General features: G+C 42.4%; 1 protein-coding gene across 1 annotated transcript in view; it reads right to left on the bottom strand.

Moving 5' to 3' along the window:
* The window catches only part of LOC132405365 (fibroblast growth factor receptor 4-like), a 54835-nt gene extending 39148 nt beyond the window's left edge, over window positions 1–15687 (bottom strand). The window contains exons 1-2 of the mRNA XM_059990112.1: window positions 14700–15687; window positions 7638–7929 (exon numbers count right to left, since the gene is read on the bottom strand). Of these exons, the coding sequence (XP_059846095.1) occupies window positions 7638–7743 (106 nt within the window). The 5' untranslated portion in view covers window positions 7744–7929; window positions 14700–15687. The remainder of the gene's footprint in view (window positions 1–7637; window positions 7930–14699) is intronic.
* Window positions 15688–18623: the final 2936 nt, after the last annotated feature.

Here is an 18623-nt window from a genome sequence, read left to right as displayed (position 1 = left end):
CTTCAGTCATACTATTTGCTGCCACTCTGCCAAGGACTTCAAATGGACAAAGTAGGAAAAGCAGCTCTAACCATGATGTCAATGCTTTGTGGAGTCGAGAATTCTAAAAGTAATTAATTCATTGCAAGAAAAGCCTTCATGTATATACTGTATACGTTGTCTTGTAATTTAGAAACATTCTTGATCTTCACAATTGTCCATCTTTTTCCTGCAACAATACTGTCTTTTGGTATATAGATTCAAATGCTGCTTCCTTCCTGAAATATTCAATAAATTGCTTTTCCAATTTCCTTTTGGTAGCTGCTGCATTACCCTTACCTACTGCATTTACTTCACCTTAAATTAAAGGCTACGACTGGCCTCAGTTTCTCTATCAGGCACCGCTGTCTTTACCATGCCTACTGTCCCAGCTGGCCACAAACACAAGACAATCCTGGGTCACAAAGTGTTAATCCTTGCCCTCTGGGAGCATGGCAACAACAAACACAAGGCTAGAAGCCAGACTGCCTTTCTCCACAGGCACTGGCCTGGAATTCCCTTATTCCTTCACAGAGACCAAGTCCCACACTGGGAAGCAGACAAAGCTGTTTCATCTTCCAACCATGATCGATGAAGAAACTTATTAAGATGTTATTTATCTCCAGCTGTGTTAAAGAGATGCAGCCTGCTATTTAAAATAATGAATAAAATGCAACCTGCCCTTTATGCGTTTTAACTTGCCAATCAGAGATAGAAATGCTGGGTTTGCTGGACAGAGAGTGAGAGACAGACACACGCAGACAGAGCACTCTATTTCAGATTGATAATTGAAACACCTCTAATCCTTACTACAAGGAAGAACTTGGAGTTGAAGAGAGTTAAATAAGTTAGCAAATATTAGAAATAAACCAAATGTGTAAAGCAGAATAGTATTCAATGTGGACCCTTGCTGGGCAAAAGTATTTGCTCAGAACACTACCATACATTGGGGTCATCGTAAAATTGGTTAATCTCCAACTTCGTGGTCCCTTGTTGCCCCCACTATCACGAGGTTTCTTTACGATAGTTTATTCAAGTTTACATACAAGAATACAAATCAAAATGGTGTTGTCTACTCCGTTGAATTTAACATCTGCAATGAGGCATCCAATGCAGTGATGCTGTAATTGACTTCTTGTAGTAGTTATTGTTACTCATTTCAGAATTATTTTCCTGACAGTAAACACCAGGAATATAACAAAGACAAGAAAATCTGCAGTTGCTGGAAATCCAAGCAATATATACAAAGTGCTGGAGGAACTCAGCAGGTCAGGGAGGATCTATGGAAAAGAATAAACAGTGAACGTTTCGGGTCTTCAGGACATTAGGCAGAATATAACACTTCTCTATTCATTGTCTCCAATGTCCACTACCTTGCTGATCCACCAGCCTTCACGTTCTACACTGGCTCTAATGCAACAAAAAACAGACTTGTGGGCTTGCCTTAGTGGCTGAAGTACACATTTTTGGAGAAATGATCTGTGACTTTAAGGCCCGAGTTCCCACAAGCAAAAGGATTGCTGGGAGAGGAATTTATCTTACAAAGTGGTTTCTCCCTTGTACACTTGGTAAACTGTATCTACTCTGTCGCGGTGATAATCCGTTTATTACAATGAGAGGGCAGCTTGTGTTTCTGTCTACTTCCAATTTCTTGCATTTATTTAATGTTCCCATGCCTTGATTGAACATCCTGGAGCATGAGGATATTTTAATTAAAGATCAGCTGGGTCAACAGAACAACCTGCTGACAGCACTAAAGGAATGCAGACCAGATGATTCCCAGGTTTGACCTCAGAACATTAATTCAAGGAAGTTTTTGCAGTTTTCCAATTAACTTTAACTGTCCAGAGTATTTGAAAACAAGCAAGTGGTATTTTGATTGGGCAGTGGAATAAACTGGTTTCTTATAGCTCCGAGTCATATCTGAGGTCTGGAGTCACCAAGTGCCACAATCTAGGAAGAGTTCATCTTTACAATGGAAGCAGACTGGCATTAAATAAGTGCTGAATAAACAACACAAGAAAACCTCAACATCTGAAAACACAATTACTTTAATATTTTCTTGGACATCTGGCAGTGCAAAGAAGTGTTTATCCGGATTCACCAGATGGGCTCTTTTCGAGGGAATAGAATGACGAGTTAAAATGGTGCTAATTCCACAATAATCTTTCATTTGCTAAAGGAGGAATTTGGGCTGCTTTTCTCCACCAGGAATCTTACTCTATGTTGCTCTTGAATGATGTTGCATTATTAATTAGCCCATTCTCTCATTACCTCCTACCGCACTCTGTAAACAACTTTTAATCTTCACTTACCACCTGTGTAGACAAGGCCTTCCACTGACCTCCTCAGCCCACTCACACTTCGTGTTGATCCTGGTTTAGTCACTATAAAATTATAACTTTAACGATCATCCTTTCAAAGAGCCAGTTGAAACAATTAACTTTGTGTTTGAGCTGTTTCCACTAATACCGTAAGTAGAGTTCTGGTTAGTTCCAGTTTTGTAGTCCATTTATGGGACAAGTGTTAACCATGATTCATGTCTTAGGGTCAAATGTTATGCTGTAAAGTCATGGATGGATACCTAGCACTATTTTGAGGTGAAACATATAATTTTTGTCATATTGCTATTTAAGGTTCCTTGCTATTCTCAGCGTGTGTGTGGCATTTTCCTCCAGCCAAAAACAATGTTGCCCCATTTCTTCAGAAGTACTTCATTGTTGCAAGTACTTGCAAGGACGAAGCTCCACTGTCAATATTGCCCCTTGGCCACTCCTGCCCCACCTCATCTCAAACCTGATCTTCACCCCACATCAATCTCTCAGCTGCCCACCTTTCTAGCATCATTTGGGCTAATTGCCCCACTCCTGCTAACTATGCCTTTAGCTGCCTGGGTGCCAGTCTCTGGAGGTACCTTCGTGGCACCTGCCACCATCCACTTCTTGTACATCTTGATGGCGGCTGGCAGGTCAACATAAGGTGCAGTACTGCCATCTACTGAGTTGATGTGTGGAGCAAAGAGACCAGGAAGTATACCTACTAAACTCTCCCCTCAAAAAAACTCAGATAATATCAATATATTCAGAAAGTCAAATACACACTTATATACATTACAATGGCAGTGATATCCTAACAAACTTTCCATGTTAAATGGTGTCAGTCCCACAGATCTCAATTTAATTAAGAGACGTTTTCTTTGCACCTCGTAGGAACTGCTTTCAAACAAAATATGCTGCAGTGTTTCTTGACAAATGCACTCCTTACAAATGTCCGTATCACATTAAATCTGTACAAGGAATTATTCAACTTTGTATGTTCAATACGTAAACATGTAATTATAACTTCTGTCATTTTAAACCCATCTTCCAGTTGAGTTTTCACCATCCTCTGAATTTTATATAAACGGTGTTCTTTCTTTCCCTTATCCCAACTTTGTGGCCACTGTGACAGAACAGACTTTCTAATTATGGCTTTCACCTCCCCCTTATGCAAAGGCACCACTACATTTATATCCTTAATTTTAAGTGACTGCTTGGCTAGAGTGTCTGCTACCTTATTTCCTGCGACCCCAATGTGTGCAGGGACCCATAAGAACTGATAAAACAAGTCCAGACCCTGCGACCTCAACAGAGCATGAAAATACATAATCAGGGTGTACTTCTGCGACCCATTACAAGGCTCAAATGATAACAACCTTCTCAAATCTGACTTTGCCTGATAATACTTTCTTAACAGTCACCTCCCGACCCTTTGAGCTGCAGCACCCAGCAACCCCCGACAATTCAAACCTTTCCTACATAACAGGATACAAGTCTCATTTCGCACGAGTTCACTTCTTGTCTTGCTGCTGCAGATTTGTTACTCCGAGTCTAGAGTGACTGGATCTATAACTGAACTTCGCTTTTCAGTGGGAGAACAAACTATGCATTGTTATTAATAACTGAATGCCCAAATGCTCAGGTGGTCAGTCTCAAACACATTCCATAGGCAAGGGGACTATTGAACTTGTAAACAGCAATGTTATCACAAAGACACAGAAAATAGAACACTGAAGTCATATGAGCTGTATGTACACAAGAATGTAAAATTGCACGTTATAGGCAAATTCTGTATGGACTATAAAGGACATAAATGTTTTCATGTACATTTGATCATTAGAGATAGCTTGGTAGTCCTTTTACCAATTACAGCACCAAGTGCAATTGAAGCAAGCAATACAAATTAGCTTAATCCAATGAAATCTGCATAACAAAAGTTTGACACCCTACTGATATCCTTCACATCAAATAGATTATTTTTTTAAAAAAAAAGAGTAGCTAGGAAGTGTACAGTGAAAGTTTTCAATAATAAAGTAATTGAACTGAGTTTTACCCGATTCCAAAAGCAAGTCAAGCAGTACACCTCAAGGTGAGGAAGGATGGAGAGACAGAGAGAGATAGTTCTTCTGTGACCACAAAAAAAGCTAGCTATTCATTAAACAGGCATTCCTTAATTGCCTCTATGTCTGCAACAATTAAATATTCCTGAAAATTAGCCAAGCTCCTTGGCCCTCCATTCAAGAGGAGCAGAGCAGAGTTGCTTGCAGGCCGTGTGAACTCCACGCCTCGTCTAGGCTGCTATGTGTGAGACGTTCACTCCATTCATAATAAACTGACAGCTTCTGTTTCTGGTGCCACGGACAGCAGTGGGGAGGGGAGTTGGATTGTCCTTTCCAGAGTGGCAGGCTTGCTTCTTTTCCCTCCCCCTCCCCACTGCCACCCCTTTCCTTCATAGGATTTGGCCTGGGGCCACCATCCTCACATTAGAGCCCAGAATATTGAAGGATAGAGTGACACACAGAATTGAGCCTGAGCGGGTGCCCTTTATACACAAATGTACACAGTTCCCAGGGACAATAAATGGGCCACCACTCAAAGGCAGGCTAGATTACAGTGCACATTTATCTGGACAAAAGCCTCTCTCCAGGATGAGACTTTGGGGGCAGTGTGTGAGCCAGTCTAATGAGATCTCACGCAGAAAAATCCCTCTGTAACCGCACCACATCCCAGATACCTCCTTTAACCTTCGACACACAGAAAATATTTGAATATTACTATTCACATACCTTAGAAACGACAAGGCTCTTTTCTAACAAATCCATTTCATTTATGAGATTCTGTTTTTAGAAACAGCACATTCTTACAGTAACTTTTTAAGAATATACCCATTGACGTTTTACATATTTAGCCATAATTTTAAATAATTCAAGAACCTCTGAAAGTGCATTGTTAGAGCTTTTGGTGGCTAGGTGTAGAACAGTAAGTTAAAGGTAGAAATCTTGACCAGCAGACCCAAAATAGCAACATTATCTTCACTCGTAAAATTTTCAATCATGGCATGCATGCTGGTTAATCTTAAGTCAGACTGGAGGTGGTATTGCTACGATCGGCTCATTGGTCATAGAGGGGAGCTCAATTTCCTGATTGCAATCTATTGATTACAGATGGAAATGAATGTGTAGTTGTCAGACGACTGCAAAACAGGATTTCAGGATAGAAAAATAACAGAGGGTTAGAGGGGTGTGGGAGGTAGAGGGGGAGGTGGGGGAGTGGGGCGAAGGGGGGAGCGTGGGGGATGTAGAGGGGGTGGGGGAGGGAGTTGGAGAGAGGGGGCCAGTGGAGAGGTGGGGGGGGGGGGGAGAGAGGACATTCTCCTTGTAATCACACGAGCTTCTCTGATTCCTCCCATCTCAAGAACTGAGGGTCTCAGTCTGTAGGTTAATTGGCCGGTATAAATTGTTTCTGGTGTACAAGTGAAGATATGAAAGTTAGAATTTGTTGGAAATTGTAGAAAATGTGGGGAGAGTAAAATGTTGATTTTGTGTAATTGGGTGGTCAACAGACAGTGTGGATGGATGGCGGAAGGATCTGTTTCTATGTTGCATTTTACAGCGAGCCCTGAACACAGCTAAATTTTCTTTAGCGGTCCCTCTGCCCTAAAGAATAAACTCCCATCTTGGGTTAACTACACAGACCACAATGGCTCCAAACGCCTCAGCCAAGTGACCATTCCAAAGATGTTTGGGGCTAATGAACGGAGACTGCGGAAAAGCAAAGCACAGAAAGTTCACAAGACTGGACTTACAAGTGCTGGTGCAGACATAATGATTTGCCCTCCCTACCCCGAGTTCTAAAGCTCCTTACAACTACCCAAGTCAAAGTTGAAAATATATTTATTATCAAAGTATGCATACTTTATACAACCTTGAGATTTGCCACCTTACATATAGCCATGGAACAAAGAACCCCAATAGAACCGTTAAAGACAAAAGACTGTTGAACACCCAGTGAGCAGAGAGAAAAAACAAATCGTGCAAACAGTAAAGCAAGCAAGCATCATTCAGAACTGAAGTTCACAATGCCAAGCATCACTGCAGCTGATTCAGACGACCTCAGTCCCCAGCACAGAGTCGAGCAAACTCCGCGAAGCAGTGAGCTAAACCGGCCTGACTCTCAGCTCTGACAAACTCCCAGAGTTAAATACAGTTCCCTCCCCATGTGAGATCCTCAAAAAGGTTAATACAGCTAAACTTTCAAAACTAAACAACCTCTCCCTCAATGTCGCAAAAACAAAGGAGCTGATTGTGGACTACAAGAGGAATGGAGACAGACTAGCCCCTATTGACATCAGTGGATCTGGGGTTGAGGGAGTATACAGCTTTAAGTTCCTTGGCTTAAAAATCACTGAGGATTTAATGTGGTCTGTATATACTGACTGTGTGGTGAAAAAGGCACAACAGCACCTCTTTCACCTCAAATGGTTGACGAAGTTTGGAATGGCCCCCAAATCCCAAGAACTTTCTACTGGGGCACGATTGAGAGCATTCTGACTGGCTGCATCACTGCCTGGTATGAGAACTGTACTTCCCTCAATCGTAGGACTTTGCAGAGAGTGGTGCGGACTGCCCAGCGCATCTGTAGATGTGAACTTCCCACAACTCAGGATATTTGCAAAGACAAGTGTGTAAAAAGGGCCCGAAGGAGGATTGGGGACCCGAGTCACCCCAACCACAAACTGTTCCAGCTGCTACCACCTGGGAAATGGTACCATAGTATAAAAGCCAGGACCAACAGTCTTTGGGATGAATTCTTCCACCAGGCCATCAGACTGCTTAATTCATGCTGACACAACTGTATTTCTATGTTATCTCGACTATCTCGAATATTTATTATAAATTACTATAAATTGCACATTTAGATGTAAAGATTTTTACTCTTCATATATATAAAGGATGAAAGTAATAAAGTCAATTCATTTTAATAAAAGGTGCCAAGCAGAGGGCTGGTAGAGAGCAAAAAAACACCAGTTTCAAGAATCAGCAAAGATTCAGCAGGAAGCAGCGGAGGGCAAACAAGTGTTGTGGAGCCGGAGGAAGTGTGACATCCAGCTCACTGGCCTGCAGAGGAGCATTACTTGATTCAGAACCAATTCATTCAGACTTAATGCTGTATTGATCCTTCTTAATCTAAGGTTTAGCATAATAACACAGTCTACCCATTGATCCATTGGGAGAGCTCTGAAGATCAACTCCATCTACATTCCATTACAATATCAAATTCATTCCATTCTATTGACCTTACCTAGCTGTGAATTCTTTTCTTCAAATTGTGAAACAGTGGGTCTTGACACGGTGAGTGTAATGAGAGTGAACACACATAGACACAGTTTGCACAGCACGTAGCTCATTCCTCTTCCTTTAGTAGAAATTCAAAGTAGTTGCAAACTTTCCAAATCTTGATTGCTCAGCTGCTCCGGGCATTCATTGGTGGAATGGAATGGTGAAGGCACCGCAGTTCTCTTTTTGTGCCTCAGCAGTTCTGTGCAGTCACTGGCAAAGATCTGCATACAAGCTCTTGAACTGCTGGACGTTGGCTGGAAGAAAACACAAAATAATCAGATCAAAATAACAGCTCCCCAGATTTAGGAGTCTGCCAACTAGTGGCTTTATTGTGCTTTACCCAGTTTAAGCAATGGCTTCTCTTGTCAATCGGGTACGAGTGATAGTTCTGTCCAACAGTTCCTGTAGTTTATAGCCATATAGACAGATAGAGAGGAAAAGCATTAAAGCGTTTATGGTATTTCACATCCATGCTCATCTTTCTGGCATTAGACTTTAACTGGTTAATATCAGAAGGTATCAGAGCATTCTACCCCAGAGCCAATCCTCTTGATGCTGGTTGCTTTGTGAGGATGCCAAGTATGAGCATGGATAGTGGAAATTATCAGAAAGTCTGCCTAGTTCTACAGAGATATTTGTCACCAACTATTGCTTATCCTAGGAGCATCAGTGATCGCTCCATTTATCTTAATCGCAAGACATACTGAACCAAACAAAACCCGCGCAACTGATGCTCAGGGACAGTTTTCCAACCTCACTGTCCTGGCTAAATAAGTGGCTGACAGATCCTCCATCTTCTACAAAACTCACATTAACTCTTTCTTCTGAAATCAATAGAATGACAGTTGGAGGCTTTAGGGCTAGCGGAGGAGAAAAAGGTCAAGAAAGGTAGTAAATTTGAGAATCTACTTTTCAGTTTCCCTCAGCTCTGGTGTATTCATCTGACAAACTTCGTTCAATGTATAATTCGAGAGTCTAGACACCTGCTATTATTATGACCTACACACTGCAGCAGGTGGGAGGTGGGGTGGAGATACGTCTCTACCAAAGTACGGTGCTCCTTCCCTCCTTTAGGCCACAGGTCACCTTTGGTCAAGGTGCAGCACCTGCTTAGCCCCCCCCGATCAGGGTCACATGAGCCATGGGAGCAGATGGTGGATGGTCATATGAGCAGCTGGTGCGATAACACAAGTCCTGATTATCAACCACTGATGCCAAGCAGACCACCTCTGAAGAGTTTTGATAATGGCTAGGGTTACTCGTCTTGTAAAGACACTGCCCAGAAGGCAGCAATGGCAAACCACGTCTGTAGGAAAATTTGCCAAGAACAATCATGGTCACAGAAAGACCATGATTGCTCATGTCATACGACATGGCACGTAACAAACAAACTGCAGACAGAATAATTCAAGAGATGAACACGTCTATTCAGGAAGTATGAATTTTCTCCCCATTATTTCTTGTAATTCTAATCACTTCACCTTCAGTAACCTAGTACAAAGTTCATTTCATAACTTTAATAACTGGAATATTTTTATGTGCTTTATTCTTTTGGGTCTATGCCACTATCATTAATGGCATCACAATCTGAGCTGCCTGCTCTATTACTCTTCTTGTTTAAAAAAAGAAACAAGATCAAAATGAGTCAAAATAAGTCTGAATCATGATAAAGTTTAATCCTTTGTTGTTCAATAAGGTTGGAGCATGCTGCTGAATGTCTTTTAAATTTATATACCGTGTATCTATATTTACCAATTCAGCTACTTAGCCGAGCACTGATAAGAGCTGGAAATGTTAAACTAACATCCAGACAATCCCTAAACCCCACGATGTGCCCACATTGTGTTTAACCAGTATACTGCTCATTACCACTGTCATTTGTCAGATGGCACAGAGAATTAATTGTCTTAGAGAATTCCTGATCAATGTGCACTGACACCTTCAGTTCATAAAGCAACTGGCACAAAATGGCATAAATCCCCATTCTGTGCACTAATGCCCATAAAGGAACTTTTTAAAGCGTGTATGATATCACTAACAAGCTACTTTATTGCACTATTACTTAACAGGCAAACATGTCGCTCTGTGTGGTATTCAGCTGCATACGCTGGGAAGATCTCAAGTTCACTTACCTGATCTGTGCCAAATTAGTAAATCCCATCTGGGCTTCAAGAATGATTAAAGATGTTTGAATCCAGTAAGGAAATATTAGCCTGAGTTTCTGCATCTGCCCACTATGCAACTCCTCATGGGATTGCATTCAGAGTCTTATCAGTGAACAAAGGAAGATTTTGGTTCTGTTGAAATAGTGCATCAAATTTTATTATAAAGTGACAAGTGCACATGATCCCATCAAAACGTGGAGGAGAAAAACTAGTTAAAGCAGGCATATCCCAAAAGTAATGCAGAAAGGACTGCCAGTCTATTACAGCTTGTTAAATAGATGCCGCCTCCCCCTATTAAAAAGCTCCTAATATCATATACAATGAACATTTCACTCGGACATTGTAATGGCTTCATGGAGTCAGCTCTGGTATTGAAAGGGACAACGTGCCTGCCTCCCCTTCCCCACCCCCTCACCTCCTGACTGCCCTCCCCCCTCCAAACTTAAGATCACAGGAAAAGATGCTGTATGGTTGATTAGTTTCTTTAACTTAGGAGCACAACAGCAAACAGTTGTGAAAGCAGCCAATCTTGACTAACAGCGGGCCCTCTGTTCACTGAAAAAAAAGCGTGTCCATCTTTCTCTTGCTCTCTCTTCCTGTTTTTTTTAAACTCGGGATCCGAAAGGGCTTTGCTCAAGACAGGAGAGTGATTCTTCTTTCTGCCGCACTCACTTGGCTGGGCTATCAAGGGCCATCTGCTGCTATCAGTGTTGACAAAGAATCCTCTTACTTTCCAACATGGTTCAGAGCACAATTCCTCCACCCAGCTTCCCCTCACCCCTTCAACCAACACAGCCGTCCACTTACTGCTTCAAACCCCTTCTGAAATCCCAAAGCCTCCGGCTCCGCTATCTCAGCACTCGTTGTTTATCTCTTACGTTTGTCAGTTGCCTAACATTTGCCAAGTGTCAAGTGGAGTAAGACCAAGGCCTTTCCTGTCAGCTTGTCTGCTGAATAATTAATAACCACCCAATTGGGCATTTTGATCTGGTTCCTTGCCACAACCAATGTCCTACTGCTTTATTCTGCCTAAAGATATATCACAGTGAAGTGGGCATTGACACCAGCTTTCACTGGAGTCAACTTGTGTCGCACTTAACAGTTCAGTATTTAGTCAGTCGGAGATCAGAACATACTGAGCGCTGATTCCCAGTCAGGAAAAGATACAGCACCTGGTTTCCATGTTTTGGAAGAGTAATAGGTATTTTCAATCAACCAGAATCCATATCAGATGAAGACAGTTTTGCACTTTGCAATACCTCCTACTAGTATTGCTGCATAGGTCATGGATAGTGTGCAGGATAATGCCTTCAAGTAAGATGGGAGAAAATTGATAGGAAATGTAAAAGAATGTAGAATTGGGAGCTTCACATCAGAAAGCTAACTCTTATGTGTTATATCACACTGATAAAATGGTGTCTAACCAAAGGATGGGAGACAGGCAGGCTGACTGGCGCATATACAGCCAGATAATCAGATGCCAAGATATTAAGTGAGATAAGCTGCATGTTAACACACAGGAGTGAGCGTGAGAGACCCTGAGAGGGTGTAGTGAACACATGGGACAGACATAGTGCCTAGATATCCAGGCTCCAGGGTGGTACAGATAACAGTGAAATAAATAGAACCCACGCTGATACACTGTGCAAAGCATGGATAGCCCTCAGATTAGCATACAAAAAGAGCATTCTGAATTCCCTGTCCTGTCCACAATCAGTCAGGGCAAGCTTTGCAGGCAACATAATTATTTATCCAGTAATGGAAATCATATAATGGTTAAACTTTTGAATTAATACCTAATCCCTATATTCACTTGGAAAACGGGGATATGTATATTACCTCTATTATACTCAAAATGAAGCTAGCATAAGGCATCAATTTAACTTGCACATCTTCTTCATGCAAATACTGATTAACAACTGAAGTAAATTTCCTAATAGAAACTGTTGTGGCAACAAGCCTGGAATTATTCATGAAACAACTGGGTACTACAACATCACTAATCACCAGCTGATTCATCCTGGCAGATCAGTAACCGCCAAGCTGTCTTGCGGAACAACCTGAAGAGATTCACATGCCATGGTGTTACAAACTACTCACTCAGATCTTCTATCTTGATCTCTTGCTCATCACTCAACCACATTGCTCCAATTTTGAAGAAACATACAAGCTAAATAAAGCAAGCCAAAAGGATTGCAATTGGATTAAATGTGAATAACATTACCCAGTTACCAAATTACAAACAGAACAGTTGAAGAAAAGCATTGGATGTTAGTTTTTGAGCCTTCTGGTTCATGGAATCAAACTTAAACAATATGCTTGCAATGTATTCCGATTTTTTTTAAAAATGGTAAGTGATATGGCTGATATTCATCTATTCCCCACATTCGGTATAATATGAATAGACATTAGCCTAAACTTCAACACAACATGAACATTAAACTTCAACACAACATTAGCCTAAACTTCAACACAACATGAATGGTGCCTTAAAGTACCTTGCTATGTTATCATTTCCCCATCATTCACAAATGATCCTGGCTGAGTTTGAGGGAACTGAAGTTGGCAACAAGAAACCTTCAAATGCCCTATCCCTAGCTTAGACCACTGGAACTCAATAGTTATCCACAATCAGGAATGAAAAGCAAGATACTTCTGATCTGGCAACCCATAAATATACAGCTTGAAGAATCTTTGGATGGTGGGGGAAGTTGTCCCGGGGCGGGGGGGGGGGGGGGGAACAGGCAGTGTAAGGGAGAGTAAACTACAAAAACAATACATAAACCTCAAGGTGCAAAGCAAGGATTCCTCTCCTTTCATCCAAGACAATTGCTTACCCAACTTATTAGCTAATTTTGAGTTTTTATTGAAAACTGCACAGTAAACAGATCATGCAAAGTATTTCTCTCACATCTTAGGGCAGTCAGTGCTCGCATTAGGTACTGATCTAAAACCATGAGTGGACTTTTATTTCCATCTGGTTATTTAAAAAGTCAGATTGGAAAAGCACAGGCTAACCTCAGCAGGAACAGCCTCTCCCACTGCACTGCTCAGGAGCATAGATAAGAGCTGTATTTGCCTCTCCACTGGAGTTAGCTTAAAAAGCAATTAATATGCATTGGAAAAAGCTTCATTCAACACCAGCTGGAGCCGCCTGGCCTCTGATGGAGACAATCCATTTCCTCTGAGGAAGTTGATTTTCTGCTAGTCGTCTGAGGGATATGACTCTTTTGATTTATATCCACCTCCTCATTAAAATCTTAATGATAACTATCTCAGAGTTTTTTCTGATCATATGGAATTAGTTTTTCCAGGCGAGGCAATGACTTTTTTGAAACTGCACGGATAATTCCTATTCATAGTACTAGTTCTGAAAACCGATTTGGAACTCTCCAACAGAAACATGATGGTTCGTAGTTTGGTGCAAGAACAAGACTAGAAAGCAACAGGATCAGATCTGAGTCCTCATGAGCTCGTGCTAGAAAGGGAAATATATATGCAATCAAGTTATTGAGATTTCAGTGGAGATTAGCACACGGAATGGAAACAGCATTACTTAACGAATGTTGCAGTGAGACCTATTCATGGAGTTGTATTCAAATTACTAGATAATAGCTTTTGGGATAAAAGCGCGGGGAGGAAGTATTATTGCTGAGCAGTTAGGGTAAACAGGCAGTTTACTAGCTAGAAACTAGTCATAGAGATGGAAGCAGAGCCAGGAAATTATATTTTGATCTAATCAGAGTAATTGCACATGATGCAACAAAAATCATAAGATTGATAGCAGGAAATTGTAATAATAATTAACTCGTGAAGTAAGTTTCTAAGTAAAACTGTGGAGGCAAAAACACTGGAATCATTCAGGAAATAACAGGATATTACTACGGGATAAAGTTAGGATCTCTTGGAATGAATGGACTATGATCACTAAAACAGCTTTGTGATTATCGGTTAGAACTAACTCACTCAAATTCACTCAAACTGCCCTTGAGCGAAAGAGTCCGGTGCTTTCAAACTAAATCTGTACTTTCTGAAAGACCAATTTTAGTGACAGAAGGGGGATTATTTTGTTATACTTCGTAGGGATTTATCTGTAAATACATTTCTTTCCAAGGCATAAATATTCATTTTATTTGGACAGTAAATTCTAACCTGTCTTCTGATACGCACTCATAGCAGCTCCAATGTAATGCAGTCCGGTCTAATTGGATTTCTTGTTGTACATCCCGGTTTGAGGTACACCAAGCCAACCGGAGGATAAAGCAGCCTGTCATACTGCTTTCATTACTTCATGCCTGGGTCGTGTAGTTTTAAGATATATTAAAAAAAACACTTGTTGCTTAAAGCCCAGTTTAGCTGACTGTTCGAATATGGATATCGCAAAAGGTTGCGATCTAGATCGTTAAACCATGCTCCCTGCTGTGTTACCGTGCTGTATGACACATCTCTTACAAGCGCCTAAAATGCGGACTTTGTGATCTGCTCTTCTTTCTCAGACCAAACTTGTATTAGCCCCCAAACCACGTAACTATGGCAATATAATTTGCCTATTCCCATCCACACAGCGCCAATAGTTTATACACTTAAAACTCAAATCTTCGGGAGGCGGACTGGCTCCCCTGACCGTTTCTGCGGCAGTATTGGCGGAGGGCGGAACGTAATCAGTAACAGAAACATTCTGAATTAAAAAAACCTTTGGATTTTCCATCTGGTCGTTGCACCCTTGAGAATTTTGTAAGCACGGCACATTCGCCAGTCTTAATCTGTTATACAACACTGTCTTCTGTAGTTTATAATGCTGCCATCACGTACATTTACAAACACGACACTCAAGTATACACACACGGTCAAAAGCCTACCTCTGAGAAGTTGCTGAGCAATCCCAGGACAATTCCAAACTGTCGGAGCAGTACCTCTGGGCTTGCTTAGATCCCACACAGTCTCACTCCATCAAGGTACTTGTGTGACGATTCACAGTCAGACCCCACCACCAACTATCGCTCCCCCCTCGGGACGCAGTGACGAGATGAAGGGTTTCCAGGAAACTTCCAGGTGTCCTTACATCAGGCGGGACGAGTTACAGTCTCAAGCACATCTGGAGTCACCTGTGTGAGTGGGACGTTGATGCCACCATTGCACGGGGGGTGGGGGGTGGTGTAGAAAGCACGAGTAGTGACCAGGAAGAGTTTGAGCTCCAAGAAATTACCAACCCCTCTTTCTAACTCTCCAGGAAAGGTTCCCTCTGCTTGGTGCTGGCTGCTTGCTCCCAGAAAGTTTCCCTCTCTTTGGTCGTGCCAGCAATTCCGGAGAAATGCAACTACCGCAAATGAAATCTGTAAACCGTTGGCAGTCAGGAGCGGGCGGTAGCTGATAACAGTTCCTTGAAGCCTTCAGACTGCATACCTTGGCCGTCACGAATGTTCTATACAGTTAAATCCAAAGTAAGCAACAGAAAGATCTTGGCGGGAGAGGAGGGATGTTTACACAATTGTAACAGAGAAGAAAACGCTTTTTCTGAGTCTGAAGCCGTTCTGGTGTTGGCAGTGGGACTGATGTGCCGGTGGAAAGTGCTCAGCACTGTACACAGGAGATAATGCAAGGCGCACAGGCTGGCTGGCTGCTCCCTCCCCTCTCTCTCCCCACGCTGTCTGCCTGAGTCAGAGTCGCCAGATCTTGTGCCCTTAAGGGGTCAGCAGCATTAGAAATCTCAATTAGCAGCTCTCGCGTTACACCCACTGTTTGCTGGAAGGTTCTATCTCTCACGCACTCTGAGTTAACAATAGCCCTTAAAGGGAGCTGAAAGAGAGGGGTGGCTCCAATCCCCTGGCACCTCCTCTTACCCCCCAGCTCCGCACTACAATCCTTTCACACACCAGAAGGAGAAAAGGTAGCGTTTGTCCTATCTATGGAGAATAGGATTAACCCTTTTCAATACAGGCTCCTCTCCGCAACAATGACAACTTGCTTTCTGCTACAGTACATAGTCATTTATAAAACACAGTGACCCTCCGAGAGGCTGATAAAGAGAGAATTCTTTGCATATCTTTAGTACTCCAGGAGAGTTGCGGGGGGGGGGGGGCGGGGGAGGGTTCATGCTTGCAAAGTGCATAAACCTTCGGGCCAATTTTACCTCAGAAAAATCACTCTGTGCAAAAAAGGTCAGTTTACTGATTTGGAAACAGAAGATCTTTGGATTGAAGAGACCTGCTCCCTCTTCCTGATTATCTGGAAGTATGATCACACATATTGATTTGGTCATCTGTATCTTTATTTTCAGTTTTCTCCTAAATTTCCCTCCTGCTGCAGTGGGTGCTGGTTCCTTTGCTGGCTGCTCTCCAGTACCTCCCAGAAGGGGAGGTGTGCATTTGGGTTACTGTTTCACTGAACTGGTTGCCTCGAGATGTCTCCTCAAAGTGACTATTCTTTCCGGGAGCCAAGAAGGCAAGCACCAACAAGCTGCTGATTGCTGGTTCCATGACTGGGTTTTATCTGGGATGCAACTCCTCGGATTTATTCCTCTCCCAAAGACCAACAGCACCAAAGATTCCTAGGCCACCCGAGTTGAGATCACCTAACATCAACAGGAAATTATTCTTGTCTATATGCCTCAGTCCCTACACATCAAACAAAAAAAAATCAATTTGTTGGTAATGCATCTCATTCAGGAATATAATTTTCAGTTTATACTGATTGTGAAAATCAGCACCAGCATTAAATTACCTTTATACCACCTTTATTTCAGTGGTTCATCCCAAGGTGCATCACAAGAGAGTTAGCAAAGAACGAAAAGGTCATACATGTCAGTTCCATCCATTCCATCTGCTAACAGTGGAACTTCCCGATGCATGTTAACATGTTAATTCCAATTTCCATTCCTGTCCCAACATGTCGGTCCATGGCCGCCTCTTGTTCCACAGTGAGGTCACCCTCAGGTGGGAGGGGCAACTCCTGATGCCTCCAACCTGATGGCATGAATATCGATTTCTCCTTCTGATTAAAAAAACTCCCTTCCCCTTTTCTATTCCTCACTCTGGCCTCTTACCTCTTCTCACCTGCCTATCACCTCTCCACAGTGCCCCTCCTCTTCCCTTTCTCCTACAGTCTTCGATCATGTTCCTTCCGCTCCAGCCTTGGATCTTTTCTGCCCACCTGCCTTCACTTATTACCTTCTTGCTATCCTCCTTCCCCCTACTCCCATCTTTTTAGTCTGATCTCTTCTCCTTTTCTTTCCAGTCCTGAGGAAAGGTCTTGGCTCGAAACGTTGACTGTTTGTTCATTTCCACAGATGCTGCCCGATGTGCTGAGTTCCTCCAGCATTTTGCATGTGTTGCTTGGATTTCCAGCACCTGCAGATTGTCTCTTATTTGTGTTTTCAGTTTGGAACTTGCATGTGTTTTTGAACCCATGTTTCTTCTTCTTCGACTGTCCATCAATTTTCGATGGTGACTGAGGCCTGGGCAGGGTTGTATGGAAGACCTGCAGTTGCTCATGCTGCAAGTCTCCCCTCTCCACGCCACCAATGTTGTCCAAGGGAAGGGCATCAGGACCCATACAACTTGGCACCGGTGTCGTCGCAGAGCAATGTGTGGTTACGTGCCTTGCTCAAGGACACAACACGCTGCCTCAGCTAAGGCTTGAACTAGCGACCTTCGGATCACTAGACCGATGCCTTATCCACTTGCCACATGTGCCAAACCCATGTTTAAGACAGGTTTGTATACAATCTTGCTCCCAGAGCCTGTGTGCCCTTGGTTGTGACAGTGGAAGAGCAGGGTGCATGGTGTTGCTAGTAGAACCATAACCCGGATTCAGTCCTACACTTGGGTGCGGTCTGTGAAGAGTCTCTCCCCGCTCTCAGCTGTGCTCCCTGAGACAGTGTGGGTCTCCTTGCATTATATGGTTTTCTTTCATATCCTAAAGACATGCAGGTCAGTAGGTTCACCGGCCACTGCTGGGTAGCTGGGTGTTGGGATAATTGTTGTGATGAAATGATGGGTGATGGGTATGTGTGAGAGGTAGGGGTCACATGAAATTAATTGGATTGGATTGTTGGGACTTCTCCGAGAGCAGGCATTGATTTGATGGGCCAAATGTATTCCTTCTTTGTCATTCATCAAGGTGACAAAACCATTCAGTTCTGCAAAAAGTTACAAAGTGACAGTTAATGAGCAACACCCTCTGCCTACACTTCAACAATTCCCAATTTACAAAGGTGCTGTCTCATGTCTTAGTGCACCTACTGAAAGCAGCATATCTTGATCATTAAAACCTAGAAGTGACCTTCCATGTATATTAAACTGCCATGTAGTTGCCCGGTGCTGTAGTGGCATACACAGTGGACTTTGAGACGAGTGGATGTGGGTTCAAATCCGGATGGCTCCTTCATGCTGTCCATCTGTGCTGGGTTGGGCGTTGAGCTAGCAACTCGGCCTTGTAAAAAAAAACAGACAAAATGAGAAAGAAACACCAAGGTTACCACCTGATGTGCCGCAAGCATGGAAAGGAACAACAACAAACTACCATATGGGGTGAATCAACAACAAAAATATATGCAAAGTAGTTATAGGCAAAATCTTGCAGGGAATTATTTGCTTGTGGAAATTATGATTTTCTTGTTGCAGTAGTCAAGTAGTAAGGGAATCTCTAGGTATTTAAGGAGGGCTTAGAAGTTCAAATCATTGTCATGTCAAGCTTAAACAAAATAAATCAAGAAGCGGGTAATTTATTTTGTCTGTGTGTAGATGTAGATAGGCTGCAGTCTGTTTAAAAGTGAGAAAATTAAT

Source organism: Hypanus sabinus, chromosome 15 (genome assembly GCF_030144855.1).
Source record: "Hypanus sabinus isolate sHypSab1 chromosome 15, sHypSab1.hap1, whole genome shotgun sequence".
Classification (NCBI taxonomy): domain Eukaryota; kingdom Metazoa; phylum Chordata; class Chondrichthyes; order Myliobatiformes; family Dasyatidae; genus Hypanus; species Hypanus sabinus.
The sequence above is the reverse complement of the archived record's forward strand: the minus strand, read 5'-3'. Positions and strand labels throughout refer to the sequence as shown.